The sequence below is a fragment of the Acanthochromis polyacanthus genome, chromosome 6, assembly GCF_021347895.1.
Source record: "Acanthochromis polyacanthus isolate Apoly-LR-REF ecotype Palm Island chromosome 6, KAUST_Apoly_ChrSc, whole genome shotgun sequence".
NCBI lineage: Eukaryota > Metazoa > Chordata > Actinopteri > Pomacentridae > Acanthochromis > Acanthochromis polyacanthus.
This window is the reverse complement of record NC_067118.1, coordinates 15,925,574-15,948,832: the sequence shown is the minus strand read 5'-3', so window position 1 is coordinate 15,948,832 and position 23,259 is coordinate 15,925,574. Positions and strand designations below refer to the sequence as shown.

Below are 23,259 nucleotides of genomic sequence, written 5' to 3'. Positions count from 1 at the left end.
AACACCATTTATTGTACAAGGACACTCCAGGGCAACAACACACACCTGTCAGTCACATGTTCCAATACTTTTTCTCACATGAAAAATGGGTGGGTTCAAACAAAAGGTGCTAATTTCAAAGCTGTGTATCAGATCCAGATGTCAATACCTGGAAATAAAAGCTGAAATGTTGATCTTTTGTTTCATATTCATCATTTGATGTCAAACCCAAATGTTTTCAGTCTATAGCAAAAATAAAGGAATTGGCCTCATTGTTCCAGGACTTTCAGAGGGGAGTGTTTAAGAAGTGGTAGCATAACAACTAATTTTATTAGTTCAGCTGAGCTTTCTTTCTTGCTTTCTTTCTGTGTGTGGGACCCTCAGACGATGCTGGTTCTCTGTCATTACACATTTAGAGAATACCTATATTCTAATTCCTTGACTCTCTTTAGTGAAATACAGAAGTGGAATTGCAATGTTTTCTTCCTTAGGCACTCTCGCTGTTGCTCTAAACAAGATATGCAGTTTTTTTTTAAACGAACCCTTTGAGAAGTATTTTTTTATTATTATTATTTTGGAAATTCACCAGAGAGTATGATGATGATGGAAAATGCTGCGCACTAGAATATGAAAGTTGGTTTCATTCCGAGTACTGAAACCCCCACAGACTGGTTGGATGTGCTTTGAAGACTGCATTAAAATAGCCCTCAGGATCCATGCAAATCAACACAAATGTGGTTGCACATTTGCACTAATTCCATATAGTTACATATGATAGGTGGTATTTAGACACACACTTCAACATAAGCAGACACATTGGAAATCCTAACCTAACACCATCTTAAAGCCGGCTGGCTGCTGTGTCCTCTCTGTCCCTGTACCTGTCTGCAGTCTTTTTTTGTTTATTGACTGTCAACTTTCTTTGAAACTGACTGAATATTTTTTAAACAATTTACATTCAGTAATTTGTAAGGGCAATTTGAAGACATGTTTTTGGAATTTTTGCAAATTTATTAAAAATTACAAAGTGGAATATCTCACTCGCAATGTATCAAGAGTCTTTTCTATGCAGACTGTGGTCAAGTACATGTTTTTGTGCTTTAATTATCCACTAGATGTGTCTACAACTTGACACATCTTTGCATATCACGTCCCACTATTCAAACTTCAGGTCAGGACTAAAACCAAGCCATGAAGTCCCAAGAGCTCTCAGCAGACCTCTGTGGTAAATTTGTGGAGAGTCCTCAATCAGGGCAAGAGTGTAAAACTATTTCTAAAACTCTGAGTGCTCCTAGGATCACACCCGATAGTTGTGAAATTGAAGAAGTCTGAATCACTGGGACTATTCCTGGAGCAAGTATGTCCTTGGTTTGGAAGAAGAACAAGAACACAACATTAACAAAGCTTCAGCAGTCCTCTGCAGAGATGAAGAACATGACGAAAGGACGAGCATCTTACTACCACTCCAACAGTAAGAGTAAGCCCACTTCAAGTTTGCCAAAGGCATTTAAAAGAATCTGAAAGCATAAGGAGAAGATTCTGTGAACTAATGGGAAAAAAATGTTACCTTTTGGGGAGAACTCTAAGCACTATGACTGGTGAACATGAAACACTAATTAGAAATGAGACAGGGACAAATACAGTTGTGTCATCCCAATGCACATCAGAGTAACACACATCAAATCCAAACACCCCTTCTAACAGCTGTAATTTTGGTAGGAGACTATTTAAGAAGGTAATACTAACTCAAAATTTTCATCCAAATGGAACATGTACACGAGGAAACTAGGTGACACTGGTTGGATGCTAAAAAAAACAAAAAAACACAATTTAAGTCCCTCTTGGAGACAGCAGGACGTTTCCTAGCTCCCAAAAGAACTGATAAGGATCTCAGAGTGACACCTGGCAGATGTCTTGACCACAGACCCTCAGAATTCCTCACTATGACTGCCTGATCTTTCCTTCCAAAACAAAGAAAAACAGTTCTAAAAATTAAGAAATTCCAACATCATCGAAGTGATGATCCCAAAACGCACAGCTCAATCTACAATATCAGGTTATCAGAAGCAGTCTTAAAGAGAACACCTCACATCTGCAGCGTTTGTGTCTGTTCTGCCTCTTATTTCTCCTATTGTTGATAGACAAGATATGCTTGTATTCTTAGTTATATCAGATGTTTGCTATCATGTACCAAAAAAATTTCAAAATTTCTATGCAAGTTTAGATCATGTAAACTTATCTAAGGATTTTAGACCTGTCAATATTATAACCATGTAACAACCACATCTGCATGTTTAAAAAAGTAATTTCAAAGTGCGTTCAACATAACCACTGTGGAAATGAACACATGCGTGACTGATAGATGCTGATTTGAATTTCACTCCAAAACTTTCTGTATATAAATAAAAAAGTCACTGAAGGGCAACACAGTCTTGTCTTTGTTAACTTTCAGGTGTTTCATTTCTTAAATATGGGTTTTCTTTTATTAAATTAGTAGTTTTGTTATCCCCCAGAAATATAGGCTTTTGTCTTTGTCAACATGAGCTTTTTCACGTGTTTTTTTTGTTTGTTTTTTTTTTGCAGCAGCATTGCAAACTTTTTTCAGAACTATGAGCTTTGATTCTTAACAATTTTACTTCAGTATGTTTTTTCCTTGCAGCTATCAAAACGTACCATTCTGTGTCTGAACCAGCTCAGCCAGCAGATCTCCACAGAGACACCCCGCTTCAGTCCTCTCTATCTCCTCCTCCTGATGTCGCATACTGATCCTGCAGCTACTTCAAAGGCCATGCCAGTATTGTTGCTAAAGGGGCAAATTCAGAAATCCTAATTGGCCTCTCAAATTCCGATTACATCTGGAGGTGTCCCTGATTTTAACAGAGTGAAATTTTTTAATTTTCAAAGTGTGGTTATGCTGCATAGTCAAATACAGAGAGGTGCTAAATAAAAACCCAAGTACATGCAACCTTTAGTTTCATGTTTGTCCAAAGCATATAGAGATGTGTCCCTGATACGCCCAGTCACAATCCACACTTAAACCCCATAGAATCTTCACAGTTGCAGAGAGAACTGAAGACAGCAGTTCACTGCTCCTTCACATCCGGGCTGACAGAGCTTTAGAAAATTTGCTAAGACAAATGGAATAAACTGCCTGATATCCAGGTGCAAACTGTACCAAAGAAGACTCAAAGCCATTATGACTGACAATGAGGCTTTAAGTCCTTTTTCCTTCTACGAAATGTAGAAACTTTTCGTTTTGGTTGAAAAAGGTTAGGCAAAATAAGTTTTGACTTCAGCCTAAACCCTTCGGTCACAGGACGATGGTGTTGATGATGATCTTGATGATGATTTTGTTGATGATGTTGACGATGATGATAATGATCATATTGACGATGATAATTTATGTGGACAACGATGATGATGATGATGGTGATGCCATCATCAGTACACAATTGTTACAATATTTACTTTTTTCCTTGCTGACCGAATAAACTACTACTACTACTACTAAGTATTGAATTAAGGGTAAATTGTACATTTTAGTTTCGGATTAAGAAATTTGAAAAAAATCTAAAAAGGTATTTTCACTTTGTTAATTTGACAAACTTGAATTGAATATGAAAGTGTACGGTGCTGTATAAAAGTATTTGCAGCCCTACATATATATTCTATGTTTTGCATATTTATCACACTTAAATGTATGAGATCATCCAACAAATTTTTATTAAAGACAAAGACAACCTAAGAAAACACAAAATGTCATTTTTAAATCATGATTTCATTTACTGAAGGAAAAATGCTATCCAGTCCATCTTGCCCTATATGAAAAAGTAATTGCCCTCTTAGCTACCAATCTACCAATGACTCAGTCAACATCCATCTATATGATTCCACAATAAGGAAGACTCTGGGAGAAAATGGTATCCATGAGAGAGTTACAAGCTGTAAAGCACTTCTGAACAAAAAGAACATAAAGGTTCATCTGGCATTTGCAAAAAAAATATCTGGATGAACTCCAAGACTTTTGGAATAACATCCTGTGGACTGATGAGTGAAAGGTGGAACTTTTTGGAAGACATGAGTTTGTTACACCTGGTGTAAAACTAACACTGCATTCAACAAGAACAACATAATAGCAACAATGAAACATGGTGGTGGAAGTGTGATGTTTGGGGCTGGTCTGCTTCCACAGAACCTGGATGATTTGTCATAACTGATGGAGCCATGACTTCTGCTCTCAATCAGAAAATCCTCCTGGAGGATATCCACCATCAGTTCATGACCTAAAGATCAGCACAAATGGATTCTACAGTATGAAAATGACTCAAAGCACACAAAAAGTCCACCTCTGAATGGCTCAAAAAGAACAAAATTAAGGTTTTGGAGTGGCCGAGTCTGGACTTGAATCTAATTAAGATGCTGTGGCAAGACCTTAAAATGGCTTTTAATGGTCAAAAACCATCTATTGTGGCCAAATTAAAATTATTCTGCTGAGAAGAGTGGGTAAAATTGCTCCATGGTGGTGTAAAAGACTGATCACAAGCTGTAACAAACATTTGACTGCAGTTGTTGCTACCAAGGGACCAACCAGTCATTAGGTTTAGAGGGGCAATTGCCTTTTCACAGGGGTGAAGGTATAGGTTTTCAAAAAACCTTCAATAACTTCAAAACTGCATTTTGTGTTTTGTGGGTAATCTCTGTATAATATTGAATAAATATGAATATTAGTTTTGATAATATCTGGAACATTTAAGTGTGAAAAATATGCAAAAATAGAAAGCATCAGGAAAGGGGCAGATACTTTTTCACAGCACTGTAGATTGGTGGAAGATTTTGTCCATTTCACATTGAATCTACAACAAAATCAAGTCTGCAAAAGGTAAAGAAATATTTTAATATTTCAATCAAACCTCTTCAGTGCTATGAACCAAAAAACAAATCCTCGTGATGAACAGGACCTTCATTATGACTACATAACAGATTAAAATACCCCCAAATTACAAATTCCCTACAGTCTGAAATTAACTGTCCATAATTTGGTCATTGAACACACAGCAGCTGTCCAGACTGCTGATGTGTCAGATATGTGGGGCTAATGCTGACCTGCAGGAATGGCCCATATCTGGCTCTGGTGATGTGTGTTGATTGACAGCAGTGCCAAAACTGGCATCCTGACAGCTCTGCTGTTGGTGCATGTCAGTTTTAGCAGGACACAGATTTGATCCAAACACGACCTCTCTGACCTCTTGACAGAATTTCTCCTCAGAGCAGCAGTGCTGACACTGGCACACAATACACACAAACTGTGGGCAGACACACACACACTTGGCAGAGTAGCAAGTAGTCTGTCACCCTGTGCAATGGAGAGCTTTGGGGGTACTGTAGTCAATGTGAACAACAGGATTATTGTGAGGTCCAGCAGTTTAGTAAGCACTGATGAATGTCTTTCATCTGTGTTTTTGTCAGAACAAAGCTATGTGCTAATGATGTAAGCACAGATTTAAGCTCAAGTCTGTAGTGAGAGGGTTGAACTGTTCAGTTTGAATGGATTTATGAGAAACAGAAGTTAATTTTGGTGACAGCTGTAGCACACAGGAGTTGCAGAGAACACAACATCCCATGAAGATAATAGAGCACATCATCTTATCTACAGTACACTCCAACAACCACGTTCACATTTCTTCTCATTCCATTAAAGTTATTAAATATTATAAACAGTTGAATAAGTGCTTAAAATGCTAAAATAACTTCAGAGTAATGCTGTATGTGCATGGCTCATTTAAAGTAGATTAGCCAGACATGTCAAGCTTTCCTCCAATCTGAGATAGTTTAACTCTCCAGCCTGACATTAGGCAGTTGGAGAAGACAACCAATGTTCAGTGAGATAAAAGTGATTTCCAGCATATAATTTTGTCCGACAATCTCATCTGGCTTGTGTAACTTTTTTTAATAGTTGACACTTCAAAGTGTTCTTTGTGTCCGAGCTGTGACTGTGTGAGAGAGGAGAGAAAAAGCAGCACACTACCACTCCTCAGAGAGTTGTCTGGAAGTGTGTGTACACTACATGTTGTTAGACTTAGAGATGTAGAAAAAGGTCAAACTGACTAAATTCCAAATCAAAAGCTTTAAGCGTATACATTCAGTTTAGGTGTCATTACCTTCCTCTGCTCTCCTGAATCCAACAATTAATTTATATACCCTAAAGTGTAAAAAATGTTACACTGGACTTTTGGAATCAAAGGTCTAATAATAGCAGAAAACCACACTGTACATCTAAAATGCACCTTAAGTGCATAGCCTACCGTAATTCCAGCCTGTAGACAAACAAATCTCGATTGTGAAGTCAAAGACTTTTGATTTGTTACAGATCTATTTCGACTGTAGATGGTGCAGTATGCAGAGAATATTGCATGAGGCATAAGTAGCACATTCAGTACCTTGATTGTTTTGGCAGTGATAATATTGGACAGATTCTTCTTGGCCACCTGAGAACCTTTGCCTGTAGGTAGGAAGCTTGGTCCCTGTGAGGATTTGATAAGAAACAGAACTGCTATCAAAATTGAACATCTATCCAAAAGTAGCAAATGACTGCAAAGAAAACATAACATCTGCACAGCCAGCAAGAAAACTGTAAATGATCACAACAAGCAGAAGATAACCAAAGGGCATAAAACCACCAGAAGATAAGCGCAGATTTATTTTAAACTGTACTTCTGGCATCAAATTAAGTTAGACTTGCTTATACATGTGTATAACTTGGAATAGATCAGCTATGGTTAATGATCCCTGAGGTGTAGTGCTATTTATATCAATAAACACATTTTATAACGACTCCACCTCATATTCACATGGTGCTGGCGTACCAACAACCCATCTTTGGTATGCTCAAGGTCAGTGAATTTTAAAAGATTTTCTTATACTGGCATCAATATGTGGAGTTCTAACACAGCATATCGCAAGTTTGAAGGAGTTGCTTTGATCTTTCATCTTTCTTCAAGATGTGGTGACTGTTTCTTACTGTAAAATAAATCCAACCATTTCGAGTGTTCAGCCATAACATCTGATTTAAAAATGCTGCATCCAGAAATTATTATCATTCCTGGAACATGGTTTTCACAGAAAATAAGATGACATTTTTTAAACGCTCTGTCAGAATTAAGCTCTGGTCGGCACCGTACCTGGAGGGCCATTGTGTGGTCACAGAGGAAGCTCTGATATTTCAGGGGGATGTGGATGCTCTCTTTGGGCCGCAGGTAAACCCGAGGACCCGGGGCACCCTCCTCCAAGTGGAACATGTTCTCCTCCAGCGCAGTCGGAGTTCTGGTTAGTGCTTTGAAGTAACGCCACTCCTCAGTGTTAGTGATGACACTGAATGACAAGATTAAAGGACACAAATGAGATGAAAGCAGCTCTTTCATATTTTAGGTGATTCATCCAGGATCAGAGTTGGACTGATTACACAATCATAAATAACAGTCTGTTATTATGTGTTATATCAACATGGTGCTGAACAGAACCACAACGCCATGTTTCTGCTAAAGATACTAAGGATGGAGTTACAAAAGAGAGTGTCTCCACTTAGGAGCATGAATTGTAGAATCTTGAGTAAAGTAGCTGTGTCGTCTTATGGTCTATTAAGGTAATCCAGCTGGTGAGGTGGACTATCCACAAAAAAAACCCAAAAAACTGTGAAAATGTGCCCTGTAATTGTCCAGACGTTTTCCCAAAGCTTTGGACAGATTAAGGAAAAGAATTACGAGCCTTACAAAACAACAAAATGTTAATTTTCCAAGGTGTTTGTCCATATTTCATACCCTCTCACCCACCTACCCTCCTGAGTAGAGTCGCCTATTTTTTTTTTAGGTTTCTGAGTTGCCGTTTTTTTTGTCCTTCCCAGTTGCCAAGTTGCTTGTTGAAAGGGACTCCAAAGGAAACTTTGGTGCTGTTAGGTTCCCTGTGAAGACTTTTTGTAAGGGGTTCACATTACTATTTCAAGTGCATTGACATATGTTGTGAACTGATTAAAACTGAATAGGTATCTTAAATTTCTATTTGACGAATAATTTTGTTCTGGCTGGAAATAACAGTTAAAAGTGACAAAAAAAATCATGTCAGAGACATTAATGATACAATTTCACTATTTTTGTTAATTATTTAGTTATTTATTCATTTTTTACAATGTCACTAATAATGTCATGCCTAAAATTACTTGTGCCCTTTGAGAAAACCAAACCCTTTGACAAACCCATGTGTGACTATTGGAATGGTGTTCTTGGGGTTCAATGTTTCTCCATTCTTTTCTCCAAACAAAAGGAACACCCCCATGTCCATCCTCTTTATTTTCCTCTCATGTGACCACAGAATTTAAGATCATAATTTTTTGTATTTGTTTAACTGAGTTTTTCCAGCTTTTGCAGGTCTGTCTTGGTGTGTCTTGGAAAAGGGAGTCCTTCTTTGTTGGCATCCATGGAGACCAATTTTGTTCAGTGTCTCCATGTCTTGCAACTAAAACTTCTGAGGTTCAGCAGGAAGGCTTTGGGAGTGATTCTTGTGTGTTACTTAGCCTCTTGCCTATAGAAGAGTGACTTTTGACTTCATACCCAGACTTCTGAGACCTTTTTTGCACCGTGGAACTCCTCCTTGTTTTCGATGATGCTTTGCACTGTGGCCACTGGAACTTGAAAACTTGGAAAAAGCTTTACATTCTTGTCTTGTTAGTAGCTGCTATGCATAGCTCTCTGAGTGATGGACACTAATAACAAGCTTGGTTAGCTCTTTGCTTTAGACCATGACTTCTAATGACGAGGAGCATGATGAGGGAATTACTACAATATTTGTATAAAAATATAGTGGGTTAGATTAGTAGATTGAAGGTAGTAATTACAAAGACTGACTGCAATGTTACAGAAACTGCATTTTGTCCAAAGACTGTGACAATTTTAGAACAGTATGAATGATTCGGGATAGAATAGAATAGAATAGAATAGAATAGAATAGAATCACTTTATTCATCCCCGAAGGGAAATTCAGCTGTCAGGCTTCTTATCTGTTTAATTTTGAATTGAACAGCCTGACTGCTGATGGCCAGAAAGACTTTCTAAATCTTTCTGTCCTGCAGCGCAGGGATAGGAGCCGTCCACTGATGTGATGTTGTTCATTGAGGCAGATGTGAAGTGGATGATCCATGTTTGTCAGAATGACCTCCATCTTGCTCAGTGCCTGTCTCTCCACCTCATCCTCCAATGTGTTCAATGTGATTCCAACCACAGAGCCAGCTTTTTTAATCAGTTTGTTCAGAGGCCTTGCATCCTTGTTCTTTATACTGCCTCCCCACCAGACTGCAGCATAAAACTAGACACTTGCTACCACAGACTGATAAAACATCAGCAGCATCTTACTGCAGATGTCTAGTGATCGAAGTCTTCTTAGGCAAAAAAGTCGGCTCTGGCCCTTTTTGTATATAGAGTCTATGTTTGTAGACCAGTCAAACTTATTACCAAGGTGAACACCTAAATATTTATATGATGTCACCATCTCGATGTCCACGCCACAAGTGCTGACTGGCTGAAGAGGGGTTTTGGATCTGCGCAAGTCTATGATCATTTCCTTTGTCTTTGAGGTGTTGAGCAGCAGGCAGTTTTTGTGACTTGTTTTTGTTTAAGTATGTTTTTTTTAAGTAAAAATGTAAAATAACAGGAATATTTAAAATCATTGTAAACACTCCATGTCTTACCATCATCATTTCTAGCCAGAGAACACCAATTGATTAAATAAAAACCCAAGTAAACATCAAACTGTGGCCTGACTATGAAAATAGGGCATCGCTTGTTCCTTTAATGATGACACCTATAACAATTCCGATTTTTTTTCTGGTTTGCTCCTTAACAATTCAGCCCCATCTTCTTAAAGTCAAGAAGTTGCCTCCTGAACTAACTTGAATAATAAAATGTAAGGTGCATATGTAACCTGGAGGAAAACTACTCAAGAAGCTATAAATTAAAGACAACATCAACTGTATCCTGACTCCTACACTAGATAACGACATAACGTGAAGTTAATGCTCGTTTTCTCATCTAATGCCTATAAATAAAGCAAATCCTAAATCTTTCATGAGTGACCAAGAGAGACAGGAAAGCGCTGGAAAACACATTTCATCTGTAGCAAAGTGAAAAAACAAAAACAAAACAGAAACAGAATACTGACTAGAATAGAATACCTGATTCTACGTATGTATGGCTAAGAACTCAGGTGAATTAAATTCTATAGTCAAGCAGTCACACACACTATTTTTTCTTTTAATTACCGACAGCAGTATGAAAAAGGTGTATAGAGGTCAGTGACAGTCCCCATCCACCCCACAACAAATGGATTTCCAGGGAGAAAAGAACAGGAACAGATAACACATTCCAACAGAGGGAGGTCTCGTCTCAACTCTTTCCTCTTCCTTTGAATACAAAAATTTCACGCACAAATGCATAAAGGGGAGTGCTGCTTGAAACTTCAAAGGTTCCAAGCCACGGGCATGGAGAGGGAAATTTCTCTCAATAGGAGAGTGAGAGTTTATGAATTTTTCAGGGCCCCACCTCACTAACATTAGGAAAAGATGCAACAGTAAATTCCATGAAATTTATTTGTTGATCCCCACCTGTGCACTTGGAATAAAACATGTTGCCTGTGGCTTGTCATGACAACAAAGAGTGTTTGTGTATTTGTGTTTCAACTGAGCCTCCATAAAAAAACATGAGTTGATTCATTTTTAAAGCGAGAAAATACAAGGTAAGAGGTGAGGGGGACAAACAGATAGAAACAAATATATTTCAAAAGAGACAGGAAATAAAATAAAGACGAAGATTAAAAAGATAGCAAGACGGAGAAAGAAGTGAATGCAGAGTTGAGAAAGCATTGAGAAGAAGACCGATAATGAGAGAGAGAAATAATGAGAGAGAAAGTATTGAGCAGAGGAGTTCTACTGTTTTCTATCTCTCTACAATCGAGCAGTCTTTGCTCACACTGGGCTCTGTGAGGAAAAGTGTAAAAAATAGTCATGCAAAATGGATGGCAACAGGTAGCAAATGTGTCCTCCTCGTCAAGAGGAGCCTCTGGGCTCGAAACCAGGGCAGACATCAAAGCTCCATCCAGCCTAGCCATTCACTAAGTACTCTCAGTTCAAAGTCTGTTGCTGGATTTCCGGATGAGGGTCAGACTTTTTTCTTGCTTGTTTCTGTAGAACAAAGAGCTGACCCAAGGCCAGGTTTATGCTCTCCAAAAAACATCTTGTCAAATATTGGCTGAGATATAGACTAACCTCTGTGAACTGACCAAGCTGCGGTTCATTTAGTCCAAGGTAACACAGTTACTGGGGCCAGTTGTGCTGTTACTTTACCTGTTCCAGCCTGTTCTGTTACAGTTGATGCAATATATGGCAAAATTCTATGTTTTTCTAATTGCATGTTTTTGTATTTCACTGAGGGCACTTTATTAATAACAGGAAGTCGTCAGTATCAGAAAGTTTTCAGTATGAGGAAGCAAATCAGTTTGTAATTGGAAATGGCTGTTCTGGTTGCATATGGACTAATCCAGTAACATCTACATACATCACATGCCTTTTGCAATATCTTGAGGAGGTAGTGATTTATATTACCTTTATCTATGGCTGCAAATGTTTATTTCTGGGACAGTGCTACATTTGGGAAGTTTGTTGTTGGAAATTTTTTCCAGCTACTAGCATTAATGATTGCTAATTGATATTCTACAATAAGCTGATATGAGAGTAATTACAAAAAAATAGATTTTAAAAAAGTGATTTACATTAGAATATATCGTATATTTCATTTCTAGGTTGAGGAAAGTAGAATTAATACATACAACTTGTAATGTTAGAAGGTAAATTCTACGAATGGATTTCATTTATTTCAGATAATGAGTTGAGATGTTTACAATGTATATTTGTACATGTTAAAAACAAGCATGGCATTTATCATGCCTTGTGCTTGTTTCAGTTTCATCCTTCTTTTAATGTCAATGAACCTGTGGATAAGAAGTCGAATGTCTTCAGAGTTTTCATGTTTGGAAAGCGTTTATCTGACAGTGAAGTTATATTCAGCACATATACTGAGGACAGTACACAGCTCCTCAGACATTTGGCAGATGATTACTTTCAAAAAATATTTTATCACTTCAATAGACGATTTCAGCAAATAAATTTGATCCATCCATACCAGGAATTTGGATGCAGGGATTTTTCTCAAACTTCCACCAAAATATGTCTTTCTTTCTGGGAAATCTCCTTTTGGTATCCAGATTTGTCAAGGTTTGCATGTTGTCTTTTATTCATATCTGTGTTCCATTTTCTAAATCTCTTTAGTCTTTCCAGACGTGCCACTCTCACCTGCCCTGCTTTCCAGCCACTGGGTCCACCACAGTCAAACACATTACAACAACACACATAGCAATACTGTTGATCTATCATGAAATACCACAGTGTCATAAAATACAAGCATGTTCGTGGCGGTGCTGTACTTAGTGAACTCTGCATCTGACTCATGAGTGCAGCAGCAGGGGCACATCAAATGCAGGAGCTTCCTTGTTAATTTACACATTTCAGGCTTTTGGTAGAGGTGACAGACGGTTGGTGTAGAATGTCACACTGCCTCATTGAGAGATAAGTAAACTAACACGGTGCTAAGCCAGCGAGAGGACAGATGCAGGGATTGATGACTCTCAATTAGACCTGGTAGGCCCGGTGGCCAGGCTATTGCCATAATGATTCATCCACGGCACACTGCAGCCTTTGTTGATCAATGTGATATATGTTAATCCAAAGCTCAGGCATGAGCAGAATCCATAACAAAAGACTCAGAGTGTGGGGATTAACAATGATGCTGAGGAAACACGGCATGTATACCAAAAACGGGTTACCAAGGGAACATCAGTCATAATGGCTCCTATGTTTGGATTATGGGGATATTTAGCATCTCTCCAGCATTATGTCTGCATCTGTGCCAAAAACAACTGATTGTGCTATTGAAGGAGCAAGAATCTTCTTTGTCCAGGGACCTACCGTATGTGTGTGACAGAGCGAAATGTTGAAACATAATGCATACTGGTGGGTAGCATTCCAGAAAATGTTTGCATATCTTACATTATTTTATCTATTTATGTTGACATATGAAAAAATTCTACTTATAATTGGGTCAAGTGGGTCATCTTTATACAGAAAAATAATCTGTCTTGTTTTTTTTAAATAAATATAATAAATAATAATAAAACATCTCAAAAATTGAAAACAAATTAAACGTTTCCTAATGTGCCCATATTTCAGCAAATGAATGAACGTCTCACATGCACCCAGCTTATGTCTTTCAACCTTTTAGCTGCAAGCACTGCAAATATGGTTCCTTTTACCATGACTGTATAACAAACATGTAATGTTAATGAGCTGCATTTCACTAACTGTTTCATACTCATTCTGTTGCCTGAGAACAGACAGAAAAATATGAAAATGAGAAGATCATTTAGAATTTAGTTGCATTAAAATGCACTATATGAGCGCAAAGCGAGCAGGAGAGCAACAAGCAGATATAAACAGTCTGTCTTTCAGATGACATGAAAACACAGCGACCTATCCAGAACCTGTTTATGGGTTTCACGGAGCTCTAATCTGTGGGTATAAGATCAAAGCTAATGGTAATATTAGCCCCATTAGCTAACACTGCATGTGCTAACACTAAGGTGACATTGCCATCTGAAATAAAAAGCAATCCGAAACAGCAAGCAGCAACCAGAAACAGCTCTGGAAAGTTAATAAAACTGGTGGACTGAGAGGTAGCTCCTCATTCTGAATGGCTCATCTAATAACAGCTTTCTAAGTTTTTTAAATATACAAAACACAACAGATTTTTTGCCACAAGGGCCAGACCTATAAAATGTGCATGTTGTGTTTGTACCCCAGAGCCATAAGAGAACTGAACTCTGTCTAATACTCACACTAACTGTCTGTACCTGAGGAACTACTAGCAACTTAACCTTGTATGCAATTTTTTGCACTACTTAAGCCATACTTTCTCGTACATGTTCAGCAATGTGCAATATCCAAAAGTGCAACACTAGTTATACTACTGTTTTTTATAGCTTTACATATAAAAAAAATAAGCTATTATTAAAAGAATAGGCTATCCCACTGTTTTCATAGATACACTTGCACATACATTTTCCCCTACTAGATAGATATTTATATTTGCATATTTGTTATTGAAGTTTTAAAAATGTCTGATTGTGTAAATGCACTGACAGAATTGATGGTTAACTTTGTTACACATTGTGTAATAACAATAAAGAAATTCTATTCTATTTCATTCTATTCTAATCTACAATTGGGTGTGTTCTTGAAGAACCTTGTTTAACACAAAAAGTGCAATAAATCAGCTTACTTAGTCATTGCCTATTACACACTTTGACATGCCACAGTGAGAAAAGCACAAAAATATATGTCAATAATAACACAGTCCAGGTATTGTTTATGCTTCGTCACACTAACTTGTTTTACGGCGACACTTCAACAGAGCATCATTAATTAGTTAAATTTGTACTTTTCCCAGTATGACAAGTCAAAATGTCTACTGTGACAGAAAACTGATTTTGCACTGTTAACATTTGGCTACAAGCTGGTATATGTGCATCTTACTGATACAGATGAAGAGTATTTTTTTCAAACTAAATTTAGTATCATAAATGTATAAAAAGACCGTAGAGGTCAAAAGGGCAACTGCAATGTGTTTGATAACCTAATGATAGATACATGGTAATAAATCATGATACTACTTTTTATACACAATACCAACCATACACTAGAGGCCATGCATAAAGACTTATGACATGGCCGTAGGGGACCCATTTTTTCTCCTTATTTCTTGTTTTGCATGGATCATATCCAGAGTAACGTTTCTTTAATGCTGTCTACCACTTAGGCCCTTTCTCTTCACAAGGTCTTACAGGCAACACTTGATGCAAAAAATGGTGGTGAAAACTTTGAGGACTAGATGGATGGCTTAACTGTCACTTCACAGACCCAGGTTCTGGATTGGATATGTCTCCCAAATAGACTCCCTCAAACAGATTTTACAAACTATCTCCAGAGCTTTACCATCACCTTTGGAAACACCTTCAGAATGTGTGAACACAGTTTCACAGTGGAGCATGACTTGTTACGTTCTGATAATGGAAAACACATACAATACAGAAACAGATGCTCACAGTTTGTGTGTTAGACTGGGGACATCTATAAACTTGTATAAACCATACCAATTTAAAGATGAAGGACACCTTAGCTTCATGAGATCAAATCTTTGGTGTGGTAAACATAATTATACTCAACAGTTTTAGGATGGGCTGTCAACCTGATACTACCAAAATGTCCCCAAACTGTTTGCAGAATCTTACCTGAGTTCTGGGTCATCATTGTGAATGGTAACAGTCTGAGGAACGTTGAAGGGATTCTTAAGGACAAACTCCATGTACTCAGCAGAGCCCAGGCTGGCATAGAGAAGGTGCTGGGTGGTGATGGCCTGGCTCAGCATGTTGGCGATGTCTTCTGCCTTGCTGCGCCCTTCACTGGGTTTGAACTGATGAAGGTCTCTGGCCATCCGGACTTCCTTAGTCCAATCCTAACACCCAAGAACAATAGCGAACCCTGAGAAATGTTTCAGTACAGTGCTAGACTGTGCATTGTAAACATCAGTGTCACAGCTTATCACATAATTTCCTGTTCAGTTTTGACCTACTGTACTTGTTGCATTTTGCACACACACAGTTTTCTTATAAAATGAAAGATTAGAATCACAATTTCGGCTGTTTTGTCAAGGAAGAGACTGAAAAAATTGTTCAAACAGACATCCCTCTGGATCTGTTGTTGTTTTTCCTGGAGGTTTTGCATTGTTGACCACTGATCAGTACTATATTTTACATATTTTGTTGATCGTTTTAAAAAAAATAATTACGATCGATCAGATGAAGTCTAATCCTCCCTCGCTTGACCAGGGGTCGCAAAAAGTCGAACAGGTATATAAAATGGAACAAATGACCACCCAACTGCAACTGACACTACCTTTACAACAAGGTGGATGGCAGTAATAAATTACTTTAGCTTAGACGCACCTTGTATTTAATCTTTATCTTTGTCTAGACAGAAGTGTTTCAATGGTCATATATGTAGGTGGTCTGTTTGCGTATGTATGTGCGGCTGCATATGTAAATGGGCATGTATATGTGCCTACATATATGCATACTTTCTGTCCTTCTGTATCTAAGTATGTGACACAATATGTATGTAAACTGACCTGTATGTATCTACAGATGTTTAGGAACACATAAATGTAATAATATAAAACCACTCAGCATATATTTCCACCCACCCTGTCCTATCTCTACCTCAGCCCAATCTCAAAGTGATAATGCTGTGTTTTTTTTTATTCTATTCCTTGCCTGTTTTGTTAAAATTATAGCAATAAAGAAATAGACAAAAGTAAAATAAAAATCTGCTAGTTTCACTCTCTTCCAGTGTTACTTCAAAATGATGTGGCTTAGATAATATAGCTAAACCTCTGGCAAGTTCAAAGCTGCACTCAGTATTTTGGATGATTGTAAATGTTGTAGCTCATACCGAAAAATTTACAGAGAGTTATTACCAACTTTGTAGTTTTCTGTAATTCGATAGAGCACTGTACATCTTTCAGCTCATCATTTTGGTTTTCCAACCTTACTGTTTTGGTTCAGTCTCACAGCTTTTAACACCCTTGCTTTAACCTACAGCAGGCAGTTGTCTGGGGGTAAAAATACTATCTTATTAACCTTCTGAGCCTGCCTGTGGGTGTTTGCACGCTATCTTTAAAAAGCGAACAAAATGATGCCATTTATCAGAACCAGAAACTACAAATATATAAGAAGAAAAGCACTCAGAGTGCAGTACTCTGCCAAGAATGCTCATTCCCCCATATGGCATTGTCAGAAATGCAGCATTTTTTTTCTAGAAATGCAGTATTTGTTTACTAGTTATTGATGATTAGATATCACGGCACTATAAAATGTGGCTATTTAATATAGATGCGCTCACAAACAAATTACCTTGCGCTGAGCACAGACGTGTCTTATGCATGTGTATGTTTTGTATGGATACCGAATCGCATGACCAGAGTATGTAGCGGGCAGCGAGAATTGATTGGAATCAGAAACACCCCCACAATTTAATCAATTCTTCCTTGCATCATTTCCAATGGATAAGTCCGCAATGGTCGATTTGTAGTAGGATCGCAACCATGTGATCACCAGCAGGCAGCTGACGTAGTGTTCACTTGTAGTCATAGTTACAGTGACACTGTGTCACTATCTCACAATGATACAGAAATCTTTAACAAATCCATGGATCCAGACTATAAGCTGCATCATTTTCAAAATCTAATCACTTGGTCCTTGTGTCATTTCTGATCTTCCCTGAAAATTTCATCCAAATCCGTTGGTCCGTTTTTGAGTAATGTTGCAAGTAGGCAAATTTAATTCCATACATTTTTCCTTACAATCAAATGCTGTGCACATAAAACAACCTTTTCAAATCTTGGACAATTACATTTTATCAACAAAAATCCACCGATCCAAGTTTTCCATTTTCTTTGACACACTGAGAACAGGTATTTGTGACATGATTCAATATTATATACAATGTTTTCTCAATCTTCTACATTAAATTTGGGAAACCAACTTTCAAAGCAGATGGAAAAGTTGGAAGTTTTTTATTTCAAGACTTTAGTTTGTCACAAACATTGCATTATAAATTTAATTACGTAATGCAACTAAATGTGAATCCTGAGCATGTTGTGGTATCTTAAAAATTATTTTAATGTTTAAATGGTACAATAAACCACATGATCCCCAGAAGGCTGGCTGGGTTCACTTATATTTTAAATAAATCAAAAATCTTACACTGAGTTTTAAATCACCATGGTAATGCTGAGTTTGTAAGAAAATATATAATCAAGATTTTCAATCTAACTCTCTGAAATTAAGCCGGACTTACACCCAGTCCAAATTCAGTTATCGCTATCAAACCAGAAAATTTAAATCCAAATGAAACTGCAAAGCAACTTATAAAAATCTTGGTCCTATGCAAACAGCAGTTGTAATTCATAGAGCACAGGTTGTTACAGAGGTGTTAAACAACTAAAACCCAAGTCTTATCAGAGGAAATGCAAGGTGTAAAATGTCTAGGACAGACATGCACCACAGCTAAAATCACATTAAGCATGTGCATCCATGGGTGAAAGTACAAGATGTGGCTTCGAAAAGGAGAGTAATTAATACATTCTTGTACAGTCACAGAGGCAAAGGATTGAAAGGCATGGTGCCAGGAGAATTTTAACACCAGCAGGCTTTCTAGGAGATGCTCCACACCCTTGAGAGGGCGCCCTCATGACATGTTTCTGAGTAAGAATGAAAGCTGTTGCATGCCCTCTGTTGTCTGTCTGAGATTTCAGTGAAGAGGACCCAAAGGGACAGACTACTGTGGTTCAGCTTTAGACAAAAGCCGCTATTTTTGGCTCGGTGATAGCTTTACTGAAAAGTTTGACCTCACCGCAACCTTAGCTGTTTTAGCATCTTCCTTGCCCTCCCGCTGATGCACAGCAGCCATGCAGCTGAGCTTTCGGTGTCCACTGTCAGCTTCACGTAGGTTGTGCTCTTCAGGCATGATGGTGTCAGCTTTGATCCCACGTCTGAACGATGGAATCCGATCCCCATCTATCTCCAGTCTGTGTGCTTGTGCAGTGTTCCTCGCTGTGGAACAGAAACATGCTGCAGTCATGAATATATTTACTGAACAGAGTGAAATCTAATCTCTTTGCCATTTTGACCATATGTTCTAAAAACCCTCCAAATGTCCAAGAGAGAGAGAGGCGCAGACAAATTAAAGTATTGTTGGAGCACAACAAACAACAGCTTGTTCACAGACAACAGTCCAGTCAAACAACTGGCACCACTACAACTGGGCCAAAGCCTTACCACTGGGAAAAGAAGCTCCCTCTCTCCCTCCAAATCATCTTTCACCTTCATGGTCATGTATACTCTTTAAGCACCAAAATACCTCATTAAAATATCCAATTCATCTACCAGTCACCTAATAGAATAGAAAGAGAATTACCTGTGTTCTTTACAAGCGTTTACAAAAGAATTTGCCACTCAGGCATTAACAAACTTAAAATTCAGAAGTGCCCAAAGTGTATTTTTTAAAATCTAAAAACAGCTTTGCTCTGCCCCCATAGCAGTTTTGTAGCCATGAAATGGAAAATGGGTTGCAGCAACAAAAAATAAACCCAGACTGACTGAGAGTGGCAACAGAGCTTGAACAAAAATGAGCAGCAGAGTGTTGAGAAAAAAATAAGTGGTACATCAGTGAATTGTGGACAAAATAAATGGGGAGATGGAAACAAAAGAGAGGATGACAGAAAAAAAAGAGACACGAGGCTTATGTAAAGTAGCCTTTTATTTAAGCTCTTCGGGAACATTACCTTCTGTATTTGCTAGACATTAGACTTTTACTAATCCCTTGTGTGTTTATCAGTTTTTTTCAGAGTCCTTCTGGAAACCTCTTTTGTGTTGTAACCCAGTTCTGCTTTGTTCAGTAGCACTAACTGTAATGCTTCTGCAGTGGCTTGTGTTTTCTGCATTTCTAGTGCATTCATTGATGCCACACACACACTGTCTCCCTGATCAACGTGTCTCAATTTACCTTAATATTACCTTATTTTTTATAAATCCTTTTTTGTTGTGATGGTGGTGTTGTCTTCATTTGCTTGTGTTTTCTTCATTTGCATTGACGTTATTTTCAAAAAATTCTCTTTGTTACTTTCATTTTTCCACACTGTCAAAATCACTTAATTCTCAATTTTTAGCATGCTCATGTTTCTGCAAGCTGGTGATTAGCACTTTTGCATTGCAGCCATACGACCCCCGGTTCATGTCTTGGCCTTCCTAGGATCTTTGTGCATGGAGTTTGAATGTTCCTCCTGTGCATGTGTGGGTTTTCTCCAGGTTCTCTGGCTTTCCCCCACAGTCCAAAAACATGCTGAGGTTAATTGGTGACTCTAAATTGTCCGTAGGTGTGAATGTGAGCATGCTTGTTTGTCTGTATATGTGGCCCTGTGATAGACTGGTGAGCTGTCCAGGTGTCTCCTGCCTTTAATCTAAGTCAGCTGGGATAGACTCCAACCCCCCCGTGACCCTAACGATAATTAAGTGGTGTATAGATGATGGATGTTTCTGCAATGAATTTATTTATTATTTTCATTGATCTTTCCTTATTGAATTGTAATTCAAGTTATTTGAGAGAAAACTTGACTTCTGACCTCCTACAGACTCATTTTCAGTGTCAGGAGACATTCTCTAATCACAAATCTTTTCAGAGAGAGGGCTCTCCTAGTGACTGTTTGATGAATGCAGATATGCATGCACATCCGATGCTGGGAGGCCTGGTTCAGTGATGAAAATCCTGCACGAAAAACTGCTATTGTATCATTTGCAAAACCTGTCCACACTGAAAAGCCCCTCTGAAAACGAAAAACAAACTGAGACAGTCTGATGATAAATGTGTTTAGCACATGCCAAAATCAGCAAAGCCTGTTCAAAGAACACCAAGTAACTACTCTATTTCAAGTTTGTGTTCTTCCCCTGGACAGGTGTGCTGTTAACTTTATTTTTCTGTAACATCTAAATGTGTTGTGTGTAAGAAATCAACCAACAGTGGCAAAGTTTACTGTTGCTAGTAGTTTAGCATTCTGGTAGCTGTAGCCAAAGGCTCACATCTGCAGCTGTGTCTTAATCAATTTTCATCTTTATGTTCATATTTATGATTAATCTTTTGTCGTACGTGGGCATGAAGTGCAACCATATGCTCATGCAGGTGGGGCTTAGGCCAGAAAGAGGAGAAGCAAGAGCTGAAGGCAAAGAGCTGTGATTTTAGATTCAGTACCTTTATCTGCTAATACTGCGGGGAAAATACAGCAGGAAAAGAAATGCACCTAAAAACAATTTTTTGTTGCTCTCACTATTACTGAGGAAATTCATCCTGACTACACTTAAGGTCACACAACACTGTGATCATTACCCAGAGGACTAAATTTCTAAATTTTGTGCTAACATACAAAGCCTTTGATATGTGTTCTCCTTTCTGTTTTTTCCCCTCCAAGTATTACTCTTTGTCCGTGGACGTTTTTCCCAAGTCTCATTATCAAAGAGGCATTGGATCGAGTGCCAGTCACCTAAACCAGATAATGTCTGGCTTCACTACTTCCTTCAGAGCCACAGACAGGCAGAACTGGGACAGGAGTGTAACACACACGGGTCACACACAAAACAGTGCAGCTGCTCTGTTCATTGTGGCTTAATGTTGTGACTGGACTCCAGCGAGAGCAATTAGGTGCATTGTACGATTAAATGGCACAGAGAGGTGAAGTGGAGAGAGGGAAGACTTTAGTGTGTTTATTTTAGTGTAGTGTGTTTTGTGTGTTGCAAGCAGTGAGCAGTTGAACTGATCTAATAACTAATCTGTAAACATGTTATACATATTCCAAATGCATAGCTGTTTATCAGTGAATAAGTATTTAGTTTGCTAATGTAAATGAAATTATGCAACATAATTGTTAAGTCTGTAATGTATCTCTACACCTGTCAGATCTACTTTGTTAATCAAAGCAATTATCTGCTTGTTTATAATCCTTTTATCTGATACCTTCTAATGCCTAATGTGGGTGAGTGTTTGCGCGTGTGTTTCACTCATAGTCCACGCTTGAGAATGAATTTAGGAATAGCATACCAGTTGACTGGTGATGTCCCGTCTAATTGAGGAAAAAATTAGTTTCCCCAGTGTGTGTGTGTGTGTATGTATGTGTGTGTGTGTGGTGGGGGGGTGCATGCCTTTACACTGTGCATGCACACACACATACACAAACAAAACACAAACAGGACTGTGGCTAGCCACCAGAGATGCTTCTGCAAGCTCAATTAGTCTGAAAATTGAGTGGTTCAGTGGTGCAGCCAACAGACTAAATGTAAAATGGATGTGGCTGAGTTGATCAAGGCAGGAGCACAGTCACCAGCCAAATGAAAGACTCTGATTACTCTACGGTGCAGATTTCTCATGTCCATGAGCTTACACACACATTGAGAGACAAGTGGAGAAAAGCATGAACTGCACAGGTAATGAAAGTGAAGTTATTAAATACGTGAAAACAAAAACAATGGCAAAATTCAGCAGGCTGTGGAACAAACTTCTTACCATTGAGGTGGCGAATGTTCGCGGAGGACAGGCTTCCTCCTCTGAAGCCACTGGTGACTTCATGTGGTGTGATGATGTGAGAATGAGACAGCATTCCTTCTGCTGCCTTCCTCCTGCCAGAGTCCACTGGGCACCCTGTGGAAGACATATAGATTTTAGTTTGATATTTTGAATCTTCTTATGAAGTATTTACATAATAGTGTTAATAATTCATCAGCTCAAAATAACACGCCCACTTATTCACTTTTAATAGGCTGCAGTCTCCATAAGAACAGTTGTGCAGTCATTGTCAGACCAGCTCTATTTGTGCTGACCTGCATCACTTACACCAGAGGAACATAATAGCTGCAAGTATGCAGTTTCAACACTTGCGCCACCTACAGGCAGAAAGTGTTACAGTGTTGTCACGTTACTTTCTTATACACTGTTTTTCAAATTATCATGCAACTGATATTTCATTATTGTTTATATTTTTCGGAGTCTGTCTTTGTAGAAAACTGCTGTCAGTCTCAGGCAAGAAAGGTAATTAGTTTGCTCGGTAATATTTAAAGGAAATTTAGTTAAGAATGCACTGTGAATTGCCTTCCAATTCTGATAGCAAGAGCAATTACACAAAGACTGTCAAGAAGACATGTTCTCAACGCATACCTACTCAGGCTGCACGGTATATTATTTTAGTTTTAACATTGTGATGTACATATGAGCAGAAAGTATGAGTGTGAATAGGGCAAGTCGGGTCTAACATATCATGCTTTTTTTGCTTCAAAGACAGAGATTGTTGACATGCAGGCTCCACATGTGCACAACAAAATGCGTGAGGAACAGGAGAGAAACACTGAAAAGGAAGATTCGGTTGCAAAAAGGAAAGCAACACCAGTTGTTTGGAAATATTGCAGCTACAGAAAGGTAGATGTTGACCACTAACAGGTAGTCTATCTGCAGTTGTTGCCCCTACATGAGGCAAC

The 23,259-nt window shown here is 38.3% G+C and overlaps 1 protein-coding gene across 1 annotated transcript in view; it reads right to left on the bottom strand.

The window, feature by feature from the left end:
- nphp4 (nephronophthisis 4) overlaps positions 1 to 23,259 on the bottom strand; it is a 246,131-nt gene that overhangs the window by 15,798 nt on the left and 207,074 nt on the right. Inside the window, 5 exon segments of the mRNA XM_051949343.1 lie at positions 6,417 to 6,500; positions 7,158 to 7,347; positions 15,418 to 15,641; positions 18,599 to 18,798; positions 22,295 to 22,429. Coding sequence (XP_051805303.1) covers positions 6,417 to 6,500; positions 7,158 to 7,347; positions 15,418 to 15,641; positions 18,599 to 18,798; positions 22,295 to 22,429 — 833 coding nt within the window.